The sequence below is a fragment of the Carassius carassius genome, chromosome 18 (assembly GCF_963082965.1).
Source record: "Carassius carassius chromosome 18, fCarCar2.1, whole genome shotgun sequence".
NCBI classification, from domain to species: Eukaryota; Metazoa; Chordata; class Actinopteri; order Cypriniformes; family Cyprinidae; genus Carassius; species Carassius carassius.
In genome coordinates this window covers 2838652-2861048 of record NC_081772.1, presented here as the reverse complement: position 1 = coordinate 2861048, position 22397 = coordinate 2838652, and the positions used below count along the sequence as shown (strand labels likewise).

At 35.5% G+C, this 22397-nt stretch overlaps 1 protein-coding gene across 1 annotated transcript; it reads left to right on the top strand.

Moving 5' to 3' along the window:
* The first annotated feature begins 529 nt into the window (after positions 1-529).
* LOC132092108 (CD109 antigen-like) lies at positions 530-21149 on the top strand. The gene is made up of 33 exons (XM_059498195.1): positions 530-832; positions 1267-1433; positions 2003-2031; positions 2149-2385; positions 3445-3570; positions 3750-3789; positions 3870-3951; positions 4026-4119; positions 4578-4710; positions 4841-4950; positions 5661-5936; positions 6054-6152; positions 6235-6297; positions 7186-7362; positions 8596-8748; positions 9143-9232; positions 9337-9406; positions 10287-10389; positions 11715-11829; positions 11917-12030; positions 13471-13689; positions 14336-14477; positions 14580-14756; positions 14844-14925; positions 15022-15250; positions 15363-15534; positions 15729-15919; positions 17055-17213; positions 18201-18266; positions 18630-18766; positions 19533-19689; positions 19836-19938; positions 20036-21149. Exons 1-33 carry the CDS (start codon positions 762-764, stop codon positions 20230-20232), a joined length of 4380 nt encoding a protein of 1459 aa, XP_059354178.1. The 5' UTR covers positions 530-761; the 3' UTR covers positions 20233-21149.
* Positions 21150-22397: the final 1248 nt, after the last annotated feature.

Here is a 22397-nt window from a genome sequence, read left to right as displayed (position 1 = left end):
CTCGTTTAGCCTGCACAGAGATCGTGCCCGTTTTCTTTTTCATCCTTTAGTTTTGTTTTTTTTCCCTCTTCCTCCTGCTTTCAGGCAGCACTACTCTTCAGCCTTCCGTGCTCACGATCACAGATCGCTGTCACTCCTCTTCTTCGCCGCAGCGCGCCACCAGTTCCCCGCCTCAACAGCGCCCCCGCCTCCCTGTCAGTTTATCTGGGCATTGCATCAGTAGATTTCCAAGTGCAATTCGTCCAGGAGACTCTTTTGGATCTGCTCCAGACTGCCCTGTTCCTGGATAGTTTTTGTTTGTTTTTATTTTTTCTGTCCTTTTGAAATTAAAGCCCATCTAATAAACTGACCTTTTTGAGCACCTGCAACTGAGTCCCAGTCTCGCTTTGACACAAAACAAAGGCTAATTTTTTAAAATACATTTTATTGTTTATGAAAACAGCACAAAACTGTATATTAATAGTAGAGTGCAGCAGTATTTTTTAGACACCGTACACAGCTTTCCCTGAATGTATTCTTCACATTTCTTTACAGTTTCATTTGTTTAAGACTCATTCATTGTTTTCTCTTTTCTTTGTTAGTTCTTCTCAAACATGTCTTTATAAAGGTCCCTTTCTTGTGCAGAGAATGGCCTTTTATTGTCTCAGGTGTATAGGTGGAGTGATGTGGGATCAGGTGTTGGATGGCTCTTTAAAAGCATGTGTTAGTCTCAGTAGTTCAGTAACAGTAACAGTACATTCACTGGAGTGTTACACCTACAAATGGAGTGGCTTCAAGTTTTTGGGGTCCTGGGATGTTTACTACTCTGCAGTGGAACTCTAACCTCACCAAGGTAATAAACAAGGTATAATTTGTACTTAAAATAAAAAATGCTTCAAGACATTATTATAGACTACCGTACAACGATTTAGGGTTGGTAAGATAAAATAAGATAAAAGAAGACACTTTTATTTGTTTAAAAATACAGCAAAAACTATTATGTGGTGAAATATTATTACAATTAAAAATAGCTGTTTTCAATTTTAATACATTTGAAAATGTAATTTAAATCTGTGAGTTAAAGCTGAATTTTCAGCATTATTTCTCCAGTCTTCAGTGTCACATGATCCTTCAGAAATCATTCTAATATACTGATTTGCTGCGCAAGCATTTCTTATTATTATGAACAATTGTGCTGCTTCATATTTTTTTCAGGATTCTTTGATGAATTTTATTAATGTGTCTCTATTATAATGCTATGAAAAATAAGACATTTTCTAATTTCAGCCCAGCACAGAATCCCTCCTATCTCATATCTGTCTCTGAAGTCCTGCGCTGTGGCGTTCCGACCACTTTATCAGTCACCGTTCTGGCAGAGTATCCCATCAAAGTCACGGCTGAACTCATCCATGGAAACAGCAGTGTGGCCCAAACAGAGAGCACTGTCCCAGCAGGTAAATCAACATTATTATTATTTTATTGCATTGCATTGAATTACCATCTGGCTTATCCCACATTTGAATATCTCCTATACATTTAAGTAAAACATTTATTATGTTAACTCGACAAAACCAGCATATACTGTTTTGTAAACTTGGGTTAGGTTTATTTTTTTATCTGTTTTATCTTATTATTTTATTTATCAGTGGTGAACTCCAAATTTCTTTCTCTTAGTTTATCTAATGTTATGTTTCAGTACGGAACAATTAATCATTGAAAAGCTGACATATGTAGAAAATCAGTATTGAATTATTTCTAAAAAGCACCTTGCAGTTTCTGAAGTTCAGAAATTATTAACATATATTAAAATGTATTAATTTAGCCTGAGATGCAATGCAATGCAATTTCTTAAATCCTAAACAAATAATTTGTCTAACAGAGTATTTACATTCAAAATCACACTGTCTAACTGGAAAAGTGACCTTATTAAAATGACCTATGAAATGTACATATGATTTTATATAATATACAACTCCACCTTGTTCAAACAAGTATTCATGTCTGCTCTGTATTCATTTTAAAGGCTCTACCAGACTGCTTACTCTTCCGCCTGTGAGTATCAAGACTGTCATTTCCATGAATGTTTTTCTAAATAAAATAAATGAATTGACTGAAAACCAGTACAGTACAGATTAGCAGAGTTTACTGTGTGTTGTTTCCCCTCTGCAGGTCTTTTCTGATGTCATGAGTTACTGGTATCCATATCAGCTGGATGTCAAGGGGTTTGTTGGAGCTAATCAAGTGTTTTCTAACTCCACCACAATGGTCTTCAGCCCCAAGTGCATGTCCATCTTTATCCAGACTGACAAGAACAACTACCAACCAGGGCAGACGGTGAAATTTCGGGTTGTATCGGTTACACCTGAAGGAAAGCCATCCAAGGGTCAGATCGATATCTTTATCAGGGTGGGTGTCTTGAGAGTTTGGCATAAAACAGCTCAGCTGTTCTAAATTTAGTGTAAGCCACAGCTTCATGGGCTTATTGCTTTTATAAAATGGTCACATGACACATATATTAAAATGCTAAATATGTGTATTAATAAGGGCTGTCAGTCGATTAAAATGTGTTATCTTAATTAAATGATTAAAGTTGATCACAAATTAAATTTGGCTTTGAAAATACGCACAGAAGATCATTTAAAGCCATTACTGGGTTAAATGAGAAAAATATCACATAGATATTACAAAAAGTAGCTTTAGTATTTTTTTTTTATTATTTGATTCAGCATAAAATTTATTACACATAAGCATTTAGCTTTAACATAAATAAACATAATTTGAGAAACATCTCAGTATTTTTTTCATATATTGAAAGTAATTGGTAACCATTTTTCAAAATATCTTCTTTTCTGTTCCACAAAAGTAAGTCATACAAGTTTGAAATGACAGTAAGTGACTACAGAATTTTTTGTTTTTGTGTGACCTATCCCTTAAATGTTATTTTATTATCTTAAATGTTGTTTATTTATAAATGAATGAATTAATACTTCTTTTAAAAATAAAATTATACCAAGCTAAAAAAAAAAAGTTTTTATATTAAACTATAACTGCCAGCAGGTGGCGGTAAATGTCTTTATGAGTCAGTCATTCAGTCATTCATTCATTCAGTTAGTTTCTGTTTCATTCAGGAATGACATAAATGCCTTTGAATCATTGTTCAACCGATTCGCAGAAAAGAAACATCGTTGTGTTGATTGAAGACACACAACAGTTCTGCTGTGGCTTTATAATATTCGTAATATTTTCTTAATGAATAAATTAAATTAACGTTAAATTGACAGCCCTAGTAATATTTTTTAAAATAAATAAATAATTAAATGGCATCAGTCGGCTAGAAAAATAAATCCCTTACAGTAAAGCCAATAGTAGCCTAACATGTAAATCAAAACAGATACTGGAACTGTTCTCATGTGCTGTCCTTATGTAATGGATGGACTGTTTTTTGTGTGTTTTAAATGTGAACAGGATCCCAAGGGGAATATGATTCGACAGTGGCTGTCTGTCAATGGCTTTCTAGGGGTTGTTTCGAAAGAGCTGAACCTCTCTCAGAACCCGCCGCTCGGCCTGTGGAAAATTGTAGCTGGAAACAATGTGAGTTGAGTGGAAAGTTGCCTTTTTTGAAGTTTTGGCCTATTTTGCAGAAACAATATTTTAGCAAACATGAAAATTACACATCAGTCTGTTTACCCCCCCTAAAACTACAATATACAACTGACATGTAATTGATGCTCTTTACACAATTCCAACACTTCTTTTTTGTATTTATGCAGGATGTTGTACAAGAGAGAGAGTTCACTGTGGACTACTATGGTGAGATTTCACATATGCTGCATATCTTTTATGATCTATGTTTTGTCAAGACAGCAGTCTTTAATATCATGTGTTTACAGCGCTGCCTAAATTCGAGGTGAACGTGGACGTCCCCTCCGTCCTGCATTATGAAGACACACTGTCCGGGACGGTCACAGCCAAGTGAGCGTTTGTCCTGAACAGTAGTCTGAAAACTCAATAGAAAAACAAAATTCATACTTTGTCTCTGTTTTCAGATATTTTTATGGGAAGCCCGTCAGTGGGATGATGTCTGTCACATATTTCCACTTTTTCAATGGACTTAATAAGCATTACCAACTCAAAGAAACAGTGAGTACAGTTTCAGGAGAATCATCTATATTTGAAACTAAGGATGCACCATTACTACATTTCTCAGCTGAGACTGATACTGATAGCTTTGTTTTCCTCTAATTCTATAAATTATTCTATAAATTACTATTTATTTTCATAAATGTTTCTATAGCCTACAACTCAATACTTTTCATAAAAACATGTCATAAAAGATTTATTCAGACAAACATAGATAAGTAACAGTAAGGGCCCTCTGGTGTTGTATAGCTAGCTAATGAACTGTGAACACTGCATAACGTTCCTGAGGTAAATGCATTGTTAAGTGTCATATTTTTCAGAAGCTGTTTTATTCGATGTCTTTCTTTTGGTTGAAAGGCTGATTTAGTGACTAACTGGTTCCTATTTGAAACCCCATGCATTGAATTTAAAGTCAACATTTTGTTAACCGTTAATCAGACTCATTATCTCTGGTGTAGATTGCCGGTTCTGCTGCTATCACGTTTGATGTGCCGTACTCCAAACGGTTAGGTGACCACACATACTCATATTATGATGAATATGGGCCCAGTGAATACCTGGACATTAGTGTGAATGTCACAGATGTTACAGGTGCGTTCCATCCTGCCTGTACATGGCTATCAAACATTAATAACACGAACTTAGCTGTTTTCAAATGAATACACAAATTGAGATGTCCTTTCAGTTTTTATTTGAGCTGTTTTTATTTCTCTGTCTGTAGGGTTAACCTACAACAGCAACGCAAGGGTTTCTATCGTGATGAATAAATACAACCTGGAGTTTCTGCAGCATCCACAGATCATAAAACCCTCCATGACCTTCACTGCTCTGGTAGAGACTGATTAACATTACTTTTCAGTCCATATTTGGGGTAAACTGGGTGAATCATGAAGTCATGTTTCACCCTAAAATAAAAAGAAATATATATTACACAAAAAAATATTATTTTATTATTTTCATGACAATCAACCAAAATTGTGTGATGTGTCTATGTGTCATTGCTGTAATGCAGGTATATTTGACTTTATTACACAAAATTGCTGTAATTATCTTTTAGTAAAATCAGCAGTTCAAAAAAAAATTATGAATATTGTAGATTTATATAATATAGAATTACATATTATCTGAGTAAACCCACTCAGAAAACCTTAGCTATTGGAGCAACACGCTAAAAACCCTCCAAGAGCACTATATATATATATATATATATATATATATATATATATATATATATATATATATCAGCATTTTTCAAACTAATGAGAATTGGGATGTGTTAGTTGTCATGGAAATAATGTCACTATGCAAAAATCTGAATGGTTCTAAGGAACAGGCCTAGTTTAAATGATGGAATGGGGTGAATTCACTATTCTAAAAAAGAGAACAATAAAGTTGTATTTTCTTTTTTTATTGATTTGTTTTCTTTAATTTATATAGAGTATATGTTTAATTTTTGTGAAATATATGACCTAGACATGACCTAACATGACCAATGGATTCATCCTTTTTAATTTTTTCCCCTGTATTTTTTATTTTCTAAGCTGAAGTTAAGCACCTATGACAGCCGGCCACTGAGAGCTGAAGAGCAGAGCAGAAGTGTGCAGCTGGAGGTGACCCAGAGCAAGTTCAGCCCCTGGACATGGACGTGGAACAACAACGAATCCATGGCACCTCGCATGATGAACAACACACCAACATTCAGCTTCTCTTCCATTTACGATATTCCAGTTGAAAATATTGATCTTCCTGTTACTGCTGATGGCGTGATGTCTTTCCAGATTCACCTCTCTGACAGCGTTGCCACACTCGATATACAGGTGTGAACACTTCAGCCACACTTTCCACTGCCTTGATATCCAATATGCATAGTAGAAGCATGTCAACTGGGATGAAGCTTGGCACTTGACATCCCTTCCTCCTAACTTTGATTTCAGGCTCGGTTTAAAGATGCAGTCCAGGGTCTTCAGCTCTACAGGAGTTATTCTTCACCAAGCAGTTCCTACATACAGCTTCACAGAGACAGTGAGCCTCAGGTACTCAGGCTGTTTGAATTTCATGTTACTTCACATTATTTTTGTTTTCACCTTGTTTTCACTGACAGAGTGACTTTTGCAGGTTGGGCAGCTGCTGTATTTGACTTTGGAGAACAATTTTAATCTGGCAGAATTTCACTACCTTGTAAGTATTTTGAATAAAGCGATACTGCATCCATTTTTAAGACAAAAATTTAACTGTTGAGCCAATACTGATAAACCCTGTATGAGAAACCTCCATTTGTCAATCAATCAATCAATCAATCAATCAATCAATCAATCAATCAATCAATCAAGCAATCAATCAATCAATCAATTTGGAAAGTAGATTTCATGATGGGTTTAAATTCTGCAATTTATTTAGAATTATTTCTTTCTTTAGAAATCCATGTAGAAATAGTTTTACTGAAATTATAGAATTTGTTTTACTGAAATTATGTTTAATTTATTTAATCATACTGTATATACCCCATTGGTAACACTTTAGAATAGGTAACACTTGTTAACTATTAACTACAACATTTCTCTCAATAAATTCTTAATTTGCTGCTTATTAATAGTTAGTAAGGTAGTAGTTAGGTTTAGGTATTGGGTAAGATTAGGGGTGTAGAATAAGGTCAGGTAGAACAAGGCATTAATATGTTCTTATGTAGCACTAATACATGGCTAATATTCTAGTAATATGCATGCTAATAAGCAACTAATAGCTGTTACCTGTTCTTAAGTGTTACCAGTCCGTTTAATGTAGTTGTGAATAATGGGAACCTGCAAATGTATTATTTTACATATGAATAAATATTAATATTTAAATGTTAATAATATTTTAATTAAATATTATTTTAATCAGACATTTAAAAATGTGTTTGATCTAAAATAATGTTATTAAGTCCAGTATAAAACTAAATTTAAATTGATTATACTAAATGTGATTATTGGAACTTATGAGTGCTTTTTTGATCAGCTTAAGTAGGATTTAAAGGTTTAAAGTATAAGTCATTGGGACACTTGTGAGAATGAGCCTGTATTGATGCAGGTGATGTCCCGCGGTCGGGTGTTGGATGCTGGGACGGTACATTCCTCCTCCTTCAGTCTGAACACAGATCACTCTTGGACTCCAGAGGCTTGTGTGGTGGTATACCACACGCTTCCAGACGGAGAGATCGTGAATGATGCTCTGCAAGTTCATTTCACACAAGTCCTGCAAAACACAGTAAGAGTTCATCACAGGATACTCAACGTGTATATATGTTTGGAAATACAGCATAGTAAAGATCAGGAAATTGGAAATTCATAAATGTGATTGATTTTATTTCTAAAGTAATTAAATGCCTATTACGTCATTGTTTTAGCCTACTGTTGTGATAATGCTGGTTAATGTTCCTGATGGATTTTCTCATTAATTATCCTGTTTTATTCTTAAATATGTCAATATTAAACATTGAACTAGACTATTCAAACCGATGACACCAATGCTGATAAAGAATGTTTGGCAAAATTAATTAATTAATTAATTTAATGATGCCATAAAATAAAAAAATTCTGCAATTTTATTATATTTTAATTTTAATGTTACATTTTAATTATATTTAATTAATTTGTTCATGCAAATGTACTATTTTTATATTATATAATTGAGTCATTTTCTGATATTTTGATGAAAATCAGCCATTTAAAAAATAAAATACATTTATTTGGCATTACAGATTAAGTGTTTTATTAGTCTGTAAAACATAAAGGATTTATTAAGTTTATTATGTTTTGTTTCACTTTTATTTTTTATATTTCTTTATGAATAAAATGTTGACAACTTACTCATGCATAAAAATGACATGGTACATGCATTAAACTGAGCTAACAACAGTTTAACAGTCCAATAGTCCTGCAGTGTTCTGGAATGTTCCAGAAAGCTCTAGAATATTACAGAATGTTAGCAAAGTATCTTTAAACTTAGTGCAAAATTTGTACAGAAACATATCTGTACAAAACCAGAGTTTCAAAATTAATGACTTACCTGACTTAAATATTTACCAAAATATTGATGCAATGTGAAAATATATAGTACAATAATTATCAGCACCACAGAATAATAGAAGAACCATAAAATAATTGAATCACATTAAAAGTGAAAACATTTTTTATTACAGTGTGTAGATAATATATATATATATATATATATATATATATATATATATATATATATATATATATATATATATATATATAAGAACTGAATGTAATGTTTTTGGACACTTTATCACATCTTTTGCAATAAAATAAAAATGTCTTGTAATTTAAATGTATATATTACAGTACATGCAGTCATTTGACCGTTGAATGATTCTAGTTGAATACTCTTGTTTCACGCTGAAATTTGTCACATTATTAAAGTAAAATAGGTTGCAGTGTCATTATAATAATATTTAATCCTTGATCTCAATTGCAGGTATCTGTGAGCTGGAGTCAGGATCATGCCGAACCGGCAGATTCTGTCTCTCTCTCCGTGTCTGTATCCGAGGCCGGATCTCTGCTGGGAATTCTGGTGGTGGACAAAGCAGCATTAGACTCCAGCAAAGACAATGGCATCACAGAGAAGACGGTAATATGGTCTTATACAGATTCTAGATTGTGTCATCAACACCGAGCCTTTGTTTTCCGAGTTTCTCACCTGATTTCTTATCTTGTTCAGTGTATTGTGTTTTAAAGTGTGGGAAATCTTCTTTGAGATTTTCAGACGATTGTTTCACCCACAAAAAGATCACACGATAACTATAACTGGGCATCCTATGTAACCAAACGCCGACACCACGCCTGTGTTTCACTTTTAGACAAAAGAAAGAAACTGAGAGGAGCTGTGTTTATCAGAACTAGGTGAACTAATTTCAACACAGAATTTGTGATCAACAAACAGCAGCTTGTTCTATTCACATGATGTCTTGCATCACAAAACTAACCTAAGATGAGCAACATGAGCTTCTGTGTGTGTTTTTCAGGTGCTGGAAGAATTTATGTCATATAGCAGAGAGATGACCCATACGGATTACAGTAGCATGAAAATGGGAGATCCGTATTCCATATTCATGGTAGATCAGATACATGAATGTCATCTGATGCTTGATTTTAATCTCAGGAACAGAACTCGTATCATTTGTCCACAAGGGTTTATGGTTATTATTGTATTCTGCAGACATGCGGCGTCACGGTTCTGACTGATGCCATGCTGAATCAGGAAATTGATCAGTTTTTACCTGCATTCCGTAAGTCTCCTGGCAACCGCTCAGAACACTTTAGCAACCACCTAGTAACGTCCTGGCAACCGTGCAATTTTTAACAAATAGATATTATCCTTTGCTTATTAATCACAGTACATTAAAACATTAAATTTAGAATGAAAAGATGTTTACATATGCAAATAAGCTATTATATAATTAAATATGCACTAATTTGCATACATTTCCAGAACAGAATTCTGAACATTGACTAAAGCCAGGTTGAAAAACCTTTTTATTTCATTTTGCTGAGTTAACAGGGTATTTTGAATATATTTTTTATCACTCCATTAATCAGAAAATACTGTCAACAGCCAGAAATATATAGTGAAAGTGACGTGACATTCAGCCAAGTATGGTGACCCATACTCAGAATTTGTGCTCTGCATTTAACCCATCCAAAGTGCACACACACAGAGCAGTGATAACACACACACACACACTGTGAACACACCCGGAGCAGTGGGCAGCCTTTTATGCTACGGCACCCAGGGAGCAGTTGGGGGTTCGATGCCTTGCTCAAGGGCACCTAAGTCGTGGTATTGAGGGTGGAGAGAGAACTGTACATGCACTCCCCCACCTACAATTCCTGCCAGCCCGAGACTCAAACTCACAACCTTTCGATTGCCAGTCTGGCTCTCTAACCATTAGGCCACGACTTCCCCTATTATATATAAATATATAAAAAAATAAACACTAAAATATGAAGTTCAAATGGGCTCTTTACACTAGTCTGGAAATAAGAAATGTAATGTAAGCAAAGATAAAATCTCAAAATTGACTAGTACATGAAAAAACAATGGTTTTGCCTATAATGTCTTGCATTTCATAATCATTCTCTCATCGAAGCTCATATATTCCACAGCAGGGACGGAAGACTATCTGAATCAGCTGGACAGCGAGGCTTTTCAGGAACCAAGAAAGCGAAAAGATTTTCCTGAAACCTGGATCTGGCTGGATGCTAATGTGAGGTAAGAGGAGAAATTGCTGACTTTAAGTAGGAAATAACAAGAATTCAAAAATGAGATCTCTTTAATATCCCAGTTGTTTCTCCTAGACAACAATGAGCGGAACAACTTTTGCTTTAGTCTACTGAGACCCCAGTAACTTCACATAAAAAGTGACATGACATTCAGCCAAGTATGGTGACCCATACTCAGATTTTGTGCTCTGCATTTAACACATCCGAAGCGTGCGCACGCACACGCACGCACACACAGAGCAGTGGGCAGCGGCGCCCGGGGAGCAGTTGGGGGTTCAATTCAATGCCTTGCTCAAGGGCATCTAAGTCGTGGTATTGAGGGTGGAGAGAGCACTGTACATGCACTCCCCCCACCCACAATTCCTGCCGGCCCGAGACTCGAACTCACAACCCTTCGATTGCCAGTCCGACTCTCTAACCATTAGGCCACAACTTCCCTCTCATGCATCTCCTCGATTTTTTCCCATTGTTTTTTAAAGATGTTTCTGACAAAGGGTTAATTTATTTGATCAACAATAATAATAATAATAACAATACAGTAAAAACATACTATTACCATTTAAAATAACATATAATTGCCTAATTGGGGCCTTTTCCTTAGCCCCATCTGTATTAAAAAGAGACACGCAACAGGACGCTCACTAATCACTCAATACAACATCTGTTTCTGCAAAATTGGATGTCAATAGTTGCTCATTACTAGACCGATGAGATACAGATACAACACAAAAAATCAGGTGCATGTGAAAGACCCTTTCAAATTCTGAGGAGTTCATTCATATTCATGGTTTGCGGTGTTTTAATGTTTTAATCTGCCCATCTGCCCCTATAATTGTTTTATATGTGTATATATAGTAAAATGTAATTTATTCCTGTAATGTAAAGCTGTATTTTCATCATCATTTCTCCAGTCTTCAGTGTCACATGATCTTCAGAAATCATACTTATATGCTGATTTGCTGCTCAAGAAACATTTCTGATTATTATCAATATTGAAAACAGTTGTGCCGATTCATATTTTTATGTAAGCCATGATACATTTTTCCCAGAACACTTTGATGAGTACAAAGTTAAAAAAGAACAGCATTTATTTTAAATAGATTTTTTAAATATTATAAATATCTTTACTGTCACATTTGATTAATTGAATGCATCCTTGCTTAATCAAAGTATTTGTTTAGTATTGTCTTCTGCTTCTCAATCCCCCCCCCCCCCCCCCCCCACCCTCCCTAAGAATGATCTGAGCTTCTATCTACATTAATTTAATGTCAGCAATTTACTAAATTGTGTCTGTTTTTATTTCTTACGTTGCAGTAATTCTGTCTCGGATTCCTTCAAGTTCACTGTGCCGGACAGCTTGACCTCTTGGGTGGCCTTTGCCATCGTGATGTCAGAGAATCTGGGTTTGGGCATCAGCGCTCCTGCAGAGGTGATTTACCATGTCCAGTTTACTCATCACTGAATATTAATATATATAATAGAGATACTGATTATTAAAAGAGAGTTTCTTTCCCAGCTGACTGTGTTCCGAGATTTCTTTGTTTTACTGAATCTCCCGGCATTCCTGATCCGTGGAGAACTGCTACTGCTGGAAGTCAATTTATTCAACTATATGGATGTAGATTTGGAGGTGAGATTAGTTTCTAAACTTTGATTAACTGATACAGGAAAACACATTTATTAGTTTTTTTTAAAGGAATAGTTCACCCTAAAATGAAACCTTGCTGAAAATGTACTCACCCTCAGGCCATCCAAGATGTGGATAAGTTTGTTTCTTCATAGGAAGGGATTTAGAGAAATGTAGCATTGCAGTACTCGCACACCAGTGGATGCTCTGCAGTGAATGGGTGCCATCAGAATGAGAGTCCAACCAGCTGATAAAAACATCCACAAGTAATCCATACCACTCCTGTCCATCAGTTAACATCTTGTTAAAAGCTGCTTGATTGTATGAAAAAAATCCTTAAACTTTAAACCATCGCTTTTAACTTTAAACCATTGCTTCTGGCCAAAATACTATAATCTATAATCAATAATAACGCTTCCTCCAGTAAAGAATCCCTTATTGTTCTCTCACATCAAAATCCACCTTCGTATTTGTTTAGAAGTGTTTTGGCATGTAAACCGTACTAGATCTGTGCACATTTCTCTTCTAATTCAGACAAGACAACATATTTAATTGGAGAAAGCAATATTAAAGGAAGAGCACTTTTAACCAGAACAGTTTGACATTAAAACATCTTTAAAATTGTATTTGTTTCGTATAAAAACTCAGCTTTTCACTTCACATGATGTAAATTGATGAACTGGAGCTGTTTGGACTCTCGTTCTGATGGCACCCATTCACTGCAGAGCATCCACTGGCAAGCAAAGGATGTGATGCTACATTTCTCCAAATCTGTTCCAAAAAGAAACTAAATCTCCTGCATCTTGGATGGCCTGAGGTTAGTACATTTTCAGCACATATTATTCATTTTTGGGTGAATCATTATTACTGCTGAAACTGTTAAACTTTGTGTTTGTTATTTGAACAAAGCACTGGTGTTCTGTCGATTTGTCCTACGTTGTAAGATTTTTCTACCTCCTATTATAACAGTGGGTAGTACAATTCGACAACGAAAAATACTACTGTAAAGTTATGGTTTATTAACGTCTACACCTACCCTTACATTACTGCAAATACAGTAATTATGTGTTATATTCGTGGTTGTAGCATACAGCTACAGGAAACCAACAATAAATATTCTTTTCTACCAATTAGATTGCGTTTTTATTAAAGTTTACACCTACCCCAACCCTAAACCCCTTACCCTTACAGTAATGCAGATACATTAAATATTGTTGTTTAGCATGAGAAAAAGAACGCAATATTGATGTGCGCATGCTAAGTAAACCCGGGTACGAAAATCTGACTGGTAGGATAAAATGTCAGGACACCGACATTAAACCCTGGCACACAAATAAACAAAAGCAAACTGTTCTGTGAATGCAATTTGAAGTTGATTTGTGAATTGGAGTCAGCTACGTTACAATTGACCTGAAGCTCTCTACTTGTCTTTATCTGTCACAGGTGATGGTGGTGGTTGCAGAAAGTTTGATGTTTGAGTTTGTGTCACCAGACAACGGAGGATTTTCTTTGGACAACGTGAGGAAAGCCTCAGTGTTGAGTAACAACATCACAACACTTCTGTTCCCCATCAGAGCCACAACGCTGGGAGAGATTCCCATCTCTGTCAAAGCCACGTCCATCTACTCTTCAGACTGGGTCTACAAGACGGTTCTTGTCAAGGTGATTCATTTCAGTATAATATATCACCCCAAATTTAAAAGAAAACAATCGTTGGCCCGTTTTTGCATAATGGAAATCCAGGTTGTTTTGAGATTTTTTTTTATTTTTTTATTTATTCATGCATTTATTTATGTATTTTGACATTATTATTACATTTTCAACTCAAGCAAATTTTCAAACTTAATGTAAATTATCAACTCAAATTAAACGACTGCAATGCATATGAACATTTGTAGCTTTTTCCTCATTTTTTATAATTCTATATTTCTTACATCAATGGAAAATCTGTTTTTATTTAAATAAATTCAAGATGTTTATTTAAGAAGAATTATTTATTAACTTCTTAATTAAATAATTATTTATTTTAACATTTTGACAGTTTTCATGGCATTTTTTGCCACATATATATAGGTATGTTCATGACTACAATGCATCCGGATATTTGAGCTTTTTTCCCCTCATTCTTCATGATTCTATTTATTACAGCAAACCAAATCTGTAATCCATTTTTGTTTTAAACAAATTAAACAGACTCCAACAATGTGCAGTGTACAATATGTGCAACAGCTGGGAAAGTGAAAAATCCTGCTAAACATTTGTTGTTATTTTTGTTGGATGTTGATGGTGATGAATGATTTTTCTCTAGCCAGAGGGACTGGAGCAGTCGTTCACTCAAACCTTGTTTCTGGAGTTTCAACTGAAGCAGAAAACGCTAACCAGGACAATGTCGTTTAGTTTTCCTCCAAATGTGGTTCCTGACAGTCAAAGTGCCAGCGTGTCTGCTGTGGGTGGGTGTCCTCACTCTGTATTTCTATTGTAAGAGGACTTCACTTCACAATTTTGCATTAATGAGTGAAAACATCTATCCTCTATATGTGTCTGTGTTGAAGGTGACATTCTAGGCCCGTCCATTAACAATCTAGACTCTCTCATTGAGATGCCTTATGGTTGTGGTGAGCAGAACATGATCCATTTTGCTCCGAATATTTATGTTCTCCAGTACATGAGAAGCACCAAGCAGAGCGATGAACAGACCAGAAACAAAGCTATGAGCTACATGATGGAAGGTGAGCGTGTGGAGTCTTATAGTACTATAGCACAAGAAGCAAATGTCCCCAAGTTGTCATAAAAATATATCATATGTTTGGTTGCAGCTTATGAACGTGAGCTTTCTTACCAAAGGGTTGATGGCTCCTTCAGTGCTTTTGGAGACAGTGATGATTCTGGCAGCACATGGTAACACAAATAAACACATTACAGCATAAATTCTGATTTGGGGTAAAAATAGCATATACCATATTTAATATTGGTGGTGTGTTTTATGATATTCAGGCTGTCAGCGTTCGTGCTCAGGTGTTTCCTCCAGGCTCAGGACTTCATTTCTATTGAGCCGATGGTGATGCAGAGGACAGCATATTGGCTGCTGGCTCATCAGAACCCTGACGGTTCGTTCAACGAGCCGGGTCGGGTCATCCACACAGAGCTACAGGGAGGACAGGATGGGCCCGTGTCTCTCACAGCGTATGTCCTCATAGCTCTTCTGGAGGACGCTGAATACAGGGTGACTTAGACTGAATGATTGAATGATAGATGGATTGATCGATCGATCGATCGATCGAACGTAGAAAGGATGGATGGATTAATTGAAGACTATCTGTTTGTTTCTCTGGTAGAGTACATATGAAGGCAGCATCTCTTCTGGCGTGAGTTACCTGACGTCTCGATTGGCTCAGGGAATCTCCAGTAACTACAGCCTGTCTGTAGTCACCTATGCTCTGTCTCTGGCCAACAGCACCGCCGCTCCATCTGCCCTCACCGAGCTGTTGAACAGAGCACTAGTTGTTGGTAAATATCCTCTGGATTTACACTCTGAGGACAGCACGCCACAGATGTGAAACACACACACGAAGCTGTAAAATAGCCTGCAACTTTCCTTTAAATCGAGCGAGCAGCTGTAGTGTTATGGATGAGCGTCGTACCTGGCACAGTAAAATGTGTTTATAATAGTTGGGTGGTGATGTTGTACCTGGGTCTTTCAGATGGAGTGCCAACCTGGAGATCTCCAGCCAACGTCCTGTATAATTCCTGGCAGCCAAGTTCATCAGATATTGAGATGTCGGCCTATGTACTGCTCGCCATGCACAGACTCCAGCTAATGGATGAAGGATTCACTCTGGTGAAGTGGCTCAGTAAGCAAAGAAACCATCTAGGGGGATACGGATCCACTCAGGTACATATCAAACAGACAATCATCTCACGAGAGAGACAATAGAAACAGTTTAAACGGGACAGAACGGCTGACTAAAAGGCACTTTAAGGCATTCAGGCTCCTGAAACGAATGTCAACATTTAAAAAAAAAAAACTAAATTGCCTACAACACTGGCTTTATAGTTACACAAATATGAAGCAGCACAGCATTCCAACATTGATGATAATCAGAAATATTTCTAGAGCAGCAAATCATCATATTAGAATGATTTCTGAAGATCATGTGACACTGAAGACTGGAGCAATGATGCTGAAAATACAGCTTTACATCACGGGAATAAATAGTATTTTAACATATATGGATTGGGCCCATTTAATCTCCTTGTAACAAAGCTGTAACAAAGCTTCTTCTTTTTTTTTTTTTTAAGAAAAGAAGGAACAAACAAACAAAAAAAGCTAATCAAATTACACCACAAATGATCCTGTAAAATTCCTTCAACCACAGGGTCCTTCCAGTCAGCAGGGTTTAACATCTACAGTACTGCGGCACTGACTAGTTTCCACTGTTGATGATTACACACATCTATGATCTATTTCATTGATTCAGGGGGGTGAATTTGTTGGCAGGCAAATGTTTCAGTTGGAAATCGAGCTGTGCCAAAGGCCATTGAGGCGAGACAATAAAGTGTACTTTTATCTATTTTACTATTATCCTGGAGATTTGGCTCTGGACCGAAGGCCTGCGATCAGTCATGAACACTTACCTCAATGATAACTAGCAGTTTCCAGGACGTGAGCTTTGATAAAGCTCTACACTCATGTTGAAGCCCTTCGCTTTGACACAACAAGGTCAAATCCAACAGGAGAACATCTGACTGCGCTTGAACGATTCCTGGCAGAGTGTGGAAAGATTAAAGGATCTGTGTCTCTGCTCCGCACATGTGCGGTGTTGTTTTCCAGGCGGCGGGTGATTGAATTGAGAGTGTTTCTGTGACATAGATACACAGACACCTGTCACTGACGCAGAGATTATAACATCTGCCAAAACTGATACATGCTTATCCCATTTTTTTTTTGAATGGCCTTTTTATTGTTTTGATCAGTTCTAAAGCTTTATTAAAATATCTTTGCTCAGTTTGTTTGTCTTTATTTTCAGGATACAGTGATGGCGTTGCATGCGCTGTCAATCTACGCCACCTTCAGCAGCGCAGAGTCCATAGATGTCAGCATCACTGTGAACGGTGCCTCCGGTGCTGTCGCCACATTCAACATAGACAGAGACAATTACCTGCTCCAACAGAGCCAAGACCTGCCCGTATGTATATAATACACTGCTCTAGATACACACTTCTGTTCAAAAGATTGCGGTCAGCAGAGTTTTTTTTTTTTTGAAAGAAATGAATGCTATAGTAAAGAAATTTGAAATGCTACAAAAGATTTACAAATCAAATAAATGCTGTTCTTTTGAACTTTCTATTCATCAAAGAAGCCTGAAAAATGCATCACCACTTCCACAAAAGTATAAAGCAGAACTACTTTCAACATTGATAATAATAAGAAATGTTTCTTGATGCTGAAAATCCAGCTTTGAATCACAAAAATACATTACATTTTAAAATATAGGAATATAATATAATTTATATATTATTATAACAAAATTTGACAGTTTTTACTGTATTTTCGATCAAATAAATGCATTAAGATTAACAATCTTAATGAACAATCTTATTGTAAAAGCACAAATGCGAAGCATATAATTTTATAAAAACACATTAATTCTTCAGTTAAAACCTCTATTATTTGAGCTGTAAAGCTGTTTAAATTGTTTTAAGGGCTGTCATGGTCATTTTTAAGTAGTCCAATTTTATGTAATTTCACAAAGAAAAGGTTAGTTTTTGCACAATGAACATGCACAGTGTTTACATCATGTGGTTTTATTATTGAATCAGTGAAAATTCTGCTTTGCCATGACAGGAATATATTGTATTTTAAAATATATTACAATCGAAAACAGTTCTTTTCAATTGTAACAATATTTCACAGTGTACTGTATGTGTCTTAATGTATCTTTGATCAAATAAATGCTTTTGTGAGCATAAAATACTTTATTCAAAATTGTATTCCCCATGTTTCTAAACAACAGTCTGTAACTCCTAACATTAAAACCTAAAAAATCCTAACCTAAGTATTAAACGGCATATGTGTGGTTTCTTATCAAGAAGCTCTTATCTTATTGTGAAGCTCTAGTAATTTGTCAAGACCTGCTAAGTGACACAGGATTATATTGGGTTTGTCTCTACAGATTGAAGCAGTAAAGGAGGTTGATATTGAGGTGGTGGCAGAGGGTAAAGGCTTTGCTCTTTTTCAGGTATTTCTAAACTTTCTGACAATTTGTCCTGAAATGCATTGTTTTGTACTGCTGCAAAAAATATTGAAGTTAAAAAAAGCTGCTATTTGCTGGTTGACCATCTTAACACAGCAGACCAAGCTAACATCTCCATTGCAAACCTGTCAGTTAGCAAGCTATTACCAATGAAAGCAGGTTATGAAGGTGCAACCGCTGCGAATAACAGCTGAAATCCCCATAAAGATAAAAAGAGATACTTTCTCAGTCCAGTGTGTAATTATACCTTTGATTGCTCGCCATGAAGCACATAAACCGGCTTTATAAAATGAGGAAAAAATCCCAAAGAATTATTAGAGTAATATTGATTTTCTCTTACTGTTTCAGCTTAGTGTGTTCTACAACGTGATGAACCTGAGAACATCGCTCAGACGGCGTGACATGCACACGGACGAGGCCTTTTATTTGTATATAGATGTATTGGATGACGAGGAGTTCAATGTAAACCTTAACATATGTTTCAGGTGAGCGGCTGAGTTAAGAAATGATTTCATCAGAACCAAAATATGTGATTAAAATGTTAACAAAACAATAGGGCTGCTTGATTATGGTTAATTAATAGACTAATAAAAATAAAAATCACATTAAACATATAATAATATAAATTAGAAAAATATATAACATAAAAGATATCAACAATACGTTGTTTAATATCTTATTTCAAATCCAAAATGGTAATAATAAAAAAAATATAAATATATTTGTATTATATAACAAAATATCAAAACAAATGGCATTTATTTTAAATAAAATATAGCAAGTGCACAATTCAATATAAAAAAAAATTCACAAAATGAAGTATGAAACAGAAAACATATTCTTTAAAAAAAAAAAGACAAAAAGTCTTTGACAGTTTCTGGTTGGCAAACTTTGTGGATGTTTATTGTTATTTATATAATAAAGGACATTCTTACAAAAAAGTACAATACAGAAAGCATATAATAACAATAGTAGTAATAAAAAACCACAATAAATAATATACAGTAGTCTCATTATGGATGTTAAAAAGTAAAATCAGTGTCCACATTGTTGATTATCAAGAAACCAATTCCTAAAAATATTCATATTCTACACTATGTGTCATTAATATTGCACTACATTTTGGATAACTGATGCAAATCATGAAATACAAACATTTTTAAGTGTCCAAATACTTTTTGGGGTCACTGTGAGTAAGCGCTTTTGATTAGAAATCTGTTTGAAAGCAGTATTTTTGCTGTTTTTTTTAAGGCTGAGGGAGAACCAGGGCCTGGGACAGACGGGGATGGCCATACTGGACGTGGCTTTACTCTCGGGGTTCATTTTGGCCCAGAACGGTGTCCAGCTAAATGATATAGTCAGACGAGTAGAGACACCTTCAGGACGAGTTATACTTTATTTAGACACAGTGAGTTCCTCTTAGCTCTACAATATTTAATCAACATTACAGTATTGTGTGCTAAGTCTGTTTTTGTGCTGATGATGGATTATTTGGTTCATTGTTTTTGTCTTCATTCTGTGTGTCCAGTCTCATTGTCTTTCCTCTCATCACAGGTGACCACAGAGGAAAGCTGCAGTGAAATATCCACCATCCAGGAATTTAAGGTGACCAGTGTCCAAGATGCTGTGGTCAAGATCTACGATTATTATGAGCCCCGTAAGACTCTTTAAATAATAGCTCCGGATTCTCTAATGCATTTTTAGGTTCCAGTATGTGTTCCAAGCTCCTTGTATCTTTCCCTTATCTTCTGCAGGACGGAGGACAGTGCGGTCCTACACATCAGAGACAAGACGGGACATGTCTGTGTGTTCACTATGTGGGCCGGATTGCACTCAGTGTGAGGTTCAAGATATCTGGGTAACTGACAGGACAACGTCCGTTAACCAACATCCACTTCTGGCTCTAAGTTTGACCACAGCTCTTATCATCCTCCTGTCAATCTACAACTAGTGTTTTTTTCCCTGAATCAAAACCATTGTAATCAGTTACACAATAACACAAGCAAAATGTATGTGTAAATTGTTTAAAAAATGGTTCTGTAAATTCTGTGTAAATTTTATATATGAAAATTGGTGCATTTAGTCCAGTGCAACAATTAATGATTCCATTTCATTCATGACAGTTCAATTAAAAATAAATGATTAAATCAAATTCATTATTAAATTATTGATTAATATTATAATAATTATTTTAATTAATTAATTAATGATCGAATAAAAGATACTTTTATTTTTAGAGATTTTTTTTTTAAAGATGAATTGATATAGTAAATGAGGGTCAGGATCAAAACTGATAAATTAACTTTTTAAATGTGAACACTGTGATTCTGCATTCCCTGTCAACGTTATAATAATCCACTGCATAAAACTATACCTACCGCAATTACACATTTTCTAGTAGTAAACATGTTCATGTCTTTTTTGATCTCATAAGATGCAACTTCTTTAATAAGTTTAAAAATTATTTGTTCTTCAGACATTCCCCTTTAAAAACGATAAGTATAAGCTTTATGCAAAGTGACTTTTTGATCATTGAAAATTGGTCAAATTTAAGAGTTTGCACATGGAGCCACATTGTTTCTGGCACTGAACCATATAGGGCCTTAAAAATTAAGAGTAAAAATGAATCCAGAATTTACAAGATTATCATTGATTTGTTTTGAGTAACAGGTATGCATTTTGGAAAAATAATATTTTGGGTACTTTTGTTCTTATGATAGTGTTTTGATAGAGGGAAACAAGATTATTTGTTTTTCAGACATTCTTTAATTTCATAATTTAATTTCTTTACAATCATATTGTTCACAATCCATCCAAGCGTCATTATCTGAATTAATGTGTATCCACTTAGTAAGAAATTGTAACTGATTTGCCATTTTTTTTGCTAAATAGACTACTTCTAACTTTCACATATAACTGAGTTCAGTAATTGGAACCATTTAGAAGAATCCTGAAATGGAATCATTGAAAATAAATAATTAATCTGAGGGAGGATTTTCATTTTCATTTAAAAATAATTGAATATCTATTGATTTTGGATCATTTATAGAAGAAGATAATTCATGATCAGTTTTTTGAAGACCTCATGGTTGATTTGACACTGAATGACCCAACTGCAGTCCCTCCACTGACCTGAATGCAGCTTTGTTGAAGATGTTGAAGTGTGAAGCCATGCATTTTTTCATGCATGATTACACCATGATACAATAAACACACTGATTGCTAATTGCATTTTCAGTTAGCTTGCATTATTGTATGACCTATCAAGCCCATCAAAACAGCTTGATGAAGTTGGGAGACTAGCTGATTTTCTCCACAGCAGGGATACCACCACAATATGTATTCATAATGATAATTTATCGGACTGATTGTGGATCAATAAAACAGCTCCTGCAAAATCAATAGCAGACACAATGAGCCAGCAGGAAATGTTTACTGCAAACTAATCCAGATTGTTTTCGTTCAGTGACAAACTTAGTCTTTGTCGAGTTGAAAACAAGACAAATGTGCCCCATATTCAGAACCAATCAAACTCAAAACTGCAGACTTACTGTAGAAGATAAGAGCACGACCAGAGCAGAAGCAATTGTAGTCGCCCTGTTTACAACAAAGTATGGTAATGTGCAGAAGATGTGTTTGTATTCATTAGCAAAGATCCATGAGTCATTTTTACTGAATGCAAGAGGTTGAATCTCTTTGTTCCTCCATGTTCACATGGTCGAGCCACACAGAGCGTTTTCTCTGCCACTTCATTAGTGCGGCCCACATGGAACGCTTTATCTAACAGGAAACACGTCATAACACGGCTCCATCCTGACCTGCAGGCCTGCATTACCTTTTGGAGTCCAAATCCTCCAGCTTCATGTTGGCAGTGTGGTTTGCGCATCTTTGTAAACAGCGGATTTCTGATCCGGTGTAAACATGTAGATACTACGGTGTAAGAGGAACTCCTTTGTGTCTCGTTCAGCTTGTTCAAGTCCCATCTGTCCAGCAAAAGATTTGTTTTTAAAAAATGTGCAAATCACTGTTTATATCAGTCAGTTTAATCTACTTTCCATTACGTGCGAAGTGTTTATCTATTGATAAATACACTAATACAGTAATGAAAATCTTATC

Bases quoted from the DNA above. Each gene is read 5' to 3' on its own strand.
- LOC132092108 (XM_059498195.1), top strand. From the start codon at position 762: ATGGAGTGGCTTCAAGTTTTTGGGGTCCTGGGATGTTTACTACTCTGC. The intron at 5,937-6,053 runs GTGTGAACACTT...CTTTGATTTCAG, and splicing joins TTGCCACACTCGATATACAG to GCTCGGTTTAAAGATGCAGT. The intron at 14,757-14,843 runs GTGAGCGTGTGG...GTTTGGTTGCAG, and splicing joins TATGAGCTACATGATGGAAG to CTTATGAACGTGAGCTTTCT.